Below are 6,513 nucleotides of genomic sequence, written 5' to 3'. Positions count from 1 at the left end.
CAAACCCGAAATAATTTCAATCAACTCTTTGCTTGCTTGTACGAAATAAGAAAAAATGAAATAAACGTCACACGCGCCCCCAAACAACGTGTCGTCCCCCTCTCCCCCACCACCAACAACAACAACATCAACATACGAAGTCTGTGTCTGAATGAGAGAGAGAGAGAGCGAGAGTGTAAGTGAGAGAGACCGGGCGGAGGCCGGCCAAGCATTTGAGTTTTGGGCTTTTGTCTGTGTCTTTGGGTGTTGTTATTGGGAGCTGCGGCGAAAAATTAAAGTAATAAAACTACAACGCGCTTTACGTGACGTGCAAATGAGACCGACGACAACAGTACACAATCGCATACAAACACACAAAACTGAAGCAAACAATTCATCGAAGCGAACACACATACACACAGATAGACCCACTCGCACTCACACTTACACTCATGCATGACCGGTCGTCGTCGTTCCGCGAGAGCCAAAAACAGCGCAAATGGGGAGAGCGCGAATGCGACGGATGAAAAGCAACAGCAACAGAGCAGCAAACAGTAACGAGAGAGGGAGAGACGGGCAACAGTGGCGGCGATCCAAAGCCAAAGCATATCATCCATCCAGAAACCGAATCAAAACCGACCAAACAACAAGCAAAAACATATGAACGACGACGACCCCAACGCACAAGCACACACACCAAATCACACGCATATATACGCGCATACTACGACAGGCAAATGCTCGCACACAAACACACACACGCGCGCGTAAATACAGCCCATGCCCAACGCACACATACACTTGCAGAAACGATATGCGAATGCGAATAAAATAGCAACAACAAAAGCAAACAACATACCAATGGCAGCCGCAGCAGGGCAACAACTATGCGGCGAATTTGCACGAATCATGCGAATACACACGCACACACACTGAAAAGCAAATACGCGCATACACATGCATACTTAATACATGTTTTGTACTTGTCGCCGTTGCCCGTCTTCGTCGTCATCATCATCATTGTCGTTGCTGGCCGGCCATTCTCGCCTTCATCATCATCATCATCGTCATCGCCATCATGGCTCTGCCTGCTATACGCGCTTTGATGTTGTTGTTGTATCTACGCGACGCTTTGTTGATGTTGTCGCTCGTTACATTTTAACTGTCTGTCTGTATGTGTGTGAGTGTGTTTCTGTGTGTCGCAAGACACTTTCAGATTTCGCTTTTCCCCCCATGGAGATAAGTACATATACTTTGCTTTGCTCCCCCTACTTCCAACTGTCTTTAACTACTCTAATACTAATAAGCAGCGTCCGTAGCAGAAGCAGTCGCAACAACGACAACTTGAAAAAGTTATCATCATGTCTATTTTGCCATGCTTTTCGCTCAGTTCATTCGCTTTTTTGTTTTGACTGCTCTTGTCAATTGGTCGTCTCTTTTCGACGCTCTTTCTATACGAAAAGTCGCCGACGTCGCAGTTGCCGTCGCCTGTCTGACGTTCAGATGCCGTCGACGTCGCTGTCGCCGTCGCCTCCAACATTGTCGGCCATCTGTCTAACATGACGCTGCTGGCGTCGCTGCCTTGCCTCAGTTAGAGTCTCTGCCGCCAAAGGCCGGCACACACATTGTTGTTGTTGCTCTGCTGCTCCCACTCCCACTTCGACCGCTCTCTCTCGTCTCTGGCCGCCCCCTTTGTCATGCCATTTCTGCGGGCAGCACGTGATATACTCGCTTTGCTTTTGTCATTTTGCTTTTCGTTGGCTCTTTAGCGCACGCTACGCTTTCGACCGCACGTTTTTGTTGTTTTACGTTCTTTTTCGTTTCTTTTATTTTTTTTTCACTTGTTGGGCTGTTTTTTCTTTTTCTTCTTTGTGCTGTCTTCTTTTTACTCGCTATTGCGCTGTGCACTCTCTCTTGCAGCCGGCGCTGAACTCGCTCTCCCGCTCTCGTTTGTTAGCGGCTCTCGTTCTCTCTATGAGGTCGTAAAACGCTCTCTCGTTATCTTTCGCTCTCAGCTAAGCAGCGGCTGTTTGCAAGTTTGTTTCACCTCTGCGATGTGTCTGTGTGTGTGCGATTGTTGTTGTTGTTATTGCACACACAATGGCACTATCCGGTTTAGGTCCAGGTGCAAATTTTATACAACAGTTTAACTCGATAATCGGGTCAGGCTATGGCTTGCTATTTGTTCTACACGTTTTTTTTTCTTTAAATTTTTCGGCAATTCTAGCGGGAAACATGGCGTCAGTTTTTGTCACTGTTGTCACATGTTCTTGTTTTCTTCTTCCTTTGGGCAGTAATTGCAACGTCAACAACAGCGGATTTCAGTGTTGCCAACCATTCCAAATGCTGAGACGTCATGAAATTTATGTATTTGTTGCTCTTTGGCTTTTCCGAAAACCGAAGCTCTTACTTTACCTATTTTATTACCAACAAATTGTTTAGAAGGGTATATTAGTTGCACCAAATCTGCATGCATCGAAAAATAACTAATTGTGAGGTCATATTCTAAATGGGTGCTGATAAATATCGTATGATCAACTTATTCAAGAAACAGTTGAGCAATAAAAAGGGCATGTGCACCAATTAGTTGCTGTTTAATGCTTAAATATAGAACTTTTCCAAGCACATTCCGAATGGTTGCTGATAATGATTTTATTCCGATCAGATAATAAATACACTTGGACAATCAACGTATTTTCTGTAGCTACAATTAAGTGCAGCTTGACTAATTTAGTTATTTTGGTCACACAAAGATTTGTTGATGTTGGTAAAATCGGTTAGCGGGTATCTCAGAGTCGGGCACATTCGACTGTAGCTTTCTCACTTATTTTTTTTATGTGTGTGGTGCGCTCACAGCACCCATCAACATCATCTGCCGCTTTTGCCGTTTGTTGGTCGCTGTTGCTTTTCTTACAAAAACCAACTGTACCATCGCAGCCGACACACGACGGCCAAAAGCCACTTGACTACTTGACTTGATTGCCATTAGAGCGCAATGTGTACACACTGACAAACACATACAAATGTACAAACACATGTAACTCGCATTTCTTTCTATTCTTCTTGAGTGACACTCCGCACGCCGCACTACACACAACATTCCATTTCCATCATCTCCATTCCCAATTCCCGTTCCCGTTCCGTTTCTTTATTATTTATTGTGGGTCAAATGTTGGTTACATTTCACAACGAATTCCTCCAACCACAATCAAAAGCAAAGCTCAACTGCCGAAAAATAACAAACGCTAAACCAAAAGCAACTATTTTTTGGTTTTTATTTTGGGAAAAAAGGTTAATGAACTTTTGTTGCTCTCGGCTCTCTCATTGTTGTTACAGCCGTTGCAAAATGTTTAATCATATTCTGCTATTGTTAGTAGTTGATGATGTTGTGTAGTTGAAGTTTGATGCGATTTTCTTTCATCTGGTTTTTCTTTTTTTCTGTCTTCTTCTTAAGCGATGGAACTTTTGTAGTTGCTTAGCGCTTTAATCATATTATAGTTTTTGCTACAAATTTGCGATTACTTCTCTCTTGTTTGACGTGTGTACTTTTGTTATCGATACTCCAAGAGCATTTGCCTATCGTTCCTTGAGCACTTACAAAAACTGTGAAGGGGCAACGACTACACTTGCTCTTTTTCTCGGCACGTCTCGCGACGGGCATCAACTGAATTTCATGGCCCATAAAATGTTGTCGCACAATAAGAAAAAAATACATACACACATATATAAAAAGAGACAAACCAAAACCGAAACCTAATGCTGTTGCTGCTGCTGCTGCTGTGTCTCGCGACATCGTCGTCGTCGGGTCACAGCGACGAGGGCGACGGCGGCAGTGGCAGCGACGTTGTCGTCACCAAGTTGGACACACAGAAATTTGCTTGTCTATTATCACCTTTAATCGATTTTTCGCTTATTTAAAACAAAAGTACAGTTGCGCCCATTGCCAATATACAAACGTATATATCTGAGTACATATAATTTCACAATTTTTCAGATGCTTGCGCCTTTGTTGTCGTAATTTTTGCTGTTGTTGTTGTTGTTGTTGTTGCTTTACATATTACTCTGGGTATTGCTTTAAGTTTATTGTTTTTTGCAATTACTTGGCTGCGACTGCGACGCCGCCAAATGAAGAAGAAAAACAGAAAAAAAAAGAAAATACAAACGTAAACTCAATGACATGAACCGGGCATATCTACATACAAACATACATACATGCATATGTATGTACATAAACTCATACGTACAAAGCTAGATACAAACTTTGCCCACACACAGCACACAAACACACTCATACAGTTACAATTATAGCGCAAATACCTCGACTAATAATAATGGAAAAAAAGCTGAAACTAAATAAATAAATAGCTGAAATTGCAAAAGCAAAATGTAATTGATTACAGACAACAACAACGAGACAATCGTAATAATAACAATAACAACGACAGCTACGACGACGACGTCGACTAAATGATTGCCCAATGAGAGCGAGCGCGAGAGAAGTAGAAGACAGAAGAAGGTGGGGGACAGACTATGGGAGAGAGAGCGTATGGGGGATGGGGAGGGAGGTATTGCTCTAAGCTCGCTTAGCGCTCATGTCATGCACTCCACATAAGTTTTGGCTACATGTGTGTGTTTGTGTGTGTGTGTGGTTTAGTGTGCGGCTGTGGTTGGCTGACTGCCTGTCTGCCAGACGAAAGATGTTTGTGTGTGTGTGCGAGTGTGTGACTTACTAACTGCATATCTAACATTATCTCTATGTATTTATTTCGCTCACTGTCTCTGTATACTTGTCATACACTTTCCATTTGCGCACACACACACACACCTTGACTTCACTGGGCTGCTGTTTGCAACATTTGCATAGCTTTTTGCCCACCCGCATCATTTCAGCTATTTTTGCCATTTACTTTGCCGCTACTTTAGATTTTTTGGACTAACGCGCAGCAGACAATGCGAAAAATCGATAGAGTTACCATTGTTTTTTTTTGTGTTCTCCGCTGCAAAGATGTCGCCACCATCCACCAACACCCCCTTATCATTACCCATCACCGACATGAGCAAAGCCCTAAGAAATCCCAGACTGAATCTAAAAAAAAGGGGTTCGACCATATCTATACATACAAAAACAACAAGCAAGCAGGTTTAATCCACGGCTCATTAATTGGTTACACTTTTCTTTAGACCTTTTCCTACACATTTTTTTCTCATTTTTATGGGGGATGGTATTATGCTTAAAGTACAGCCAAGTTCAAAAGCTTTCACACACAGCTATCAAAAGATACACTTGGAAACTATGTGCAAAGAAATGAAGCTTTATGTTAATGTAATTAAATGAAGTTTATGAAATCGGTTAGCCAACACTCAAATGTTTAAGGGGTCAAACTGTACGTTATATGTGTAAATACAGAAATTCATAAGCGTATAGCTTTTCCCCTTAAAAGTTGATGTGATTACACCAACCACTTGTGATTAAATTTTAACTAAAGTAGATTAATTTTGATATATGTATTATCAATTAAAAACTAATTCATATTTTTCTGTTTTTCTTTATCTTTACAGAATCGACACTTGAAATACGCTCAATAGTTTTGATTAATTTACCGTTGTGCACAAAAGCTTTAATGTGCTTTTTTGTGAACTTTAATGTGCTTAATTAAAATGTTTTCTCTTTTTGCAGCTGTAAGCAAATGTTTAACAGCGAATATGTCAAAGGTCGGCCATGAAGTGTGCAAAATCAACAAACAAACAACATCAACAAATGTGCAAACATTTTAAAAGAAAATAACGATAGAAGAACGTTCCAATAATAATTAATTTGCACATGAGCTGTAATTAAGTTTAGTAGTTAGAACAAACAAAAACAAAATCACCAATCAAAATCAACAGAAAACAAATACATAAGATACTATACAACATCCAACAACAATTGCAAATTGACCAAAACGCAAAGAGCCGCGTTCATCGAATTTGACAGAGTTATTTTTGAGGGATTCGCGGACAGTGCGCGCATCCTTCCAGCACTGCGCCGTGGTTAAATGAGTCAACGTTGCGGCAGAACACAAGCTGCTGCGAATCGAAGACTGAGACCATAAACGACGAATCCCAACCAGTCGACTACAGCAGTCGTCAGTCGTCGACAACGTCTCTCATCCCCCTGTGCAACACCTTTTTGCTGAGGCGCGCACAGTGCAACAGAAGCAGCAGCAGCAGCATCAGGCGTTGTGGCAACAACACAAACAAGAACAACAACAGCAATTTTGACAACGGCCACGCGCAGAGAGCAGCATCAAAATTAAGCCAATCGACGAGCTAACCTAAAACGCAGCGTCGCGTCCATCGACGCGGAACGGACATTTCTGTGTGCGCTGCGTTTCAAAAATCTGATGGATGGAAATGCACAAAATATGTTTCACGGAAATCATCAAGGGTGAGTTTAATATTATACCTCTTCGACTTGCTGCTCGTTACATGGTTATTCTTTCTGCCTTTGCATTCGACTTGACTCTTGTCGGGGAAAATCCAATAAAATTATTA

General features: G+C 41.8%; 1 protein-coding gene across 1 annotated transcript in view; it reads left to right on the top strand.

Moving 5' to 3' along the window:
• Window positions 1–6,050: 6,050 nt before the first annotated feature.
• LOC133836339 (uncharacterized) overlaps window positions 6,051–6,513 on the top strand; it is a 36,251-nt gene continuing 35,788 nt past the window's right edge. Inside the window, 1 exon segment of the mRNA XM_062266778.1 lies at window positions 6,051–6,406. Coding sequence (XP_062122762.1) covers window positions 6,363–6,406 — 44 coding nt within the window. The 5' untranslated portion in view covers window positions 6,051–6,362.

Source organism: Drosophila sulfurigaster, chromosome 2L (assembly GCF_023558435.1).
Source record: "Drosophila sulfurigaster albostrigata strain 15112-1811.04 chromosome 2L, ASM2355843v2, whole genome shotgun sequence".
Classification (NCBI taxonomy): Eukaryota; Metazoa; Arthropoda; class Insecta; order Diptera; family Drosophilidae; genus Drosophila; species Drosophila sulfurigaster.
Note: the sequence above shows the minus strand (reverse complement) of the source record. Positions and strands in the feature narration are given on the sequence as shown.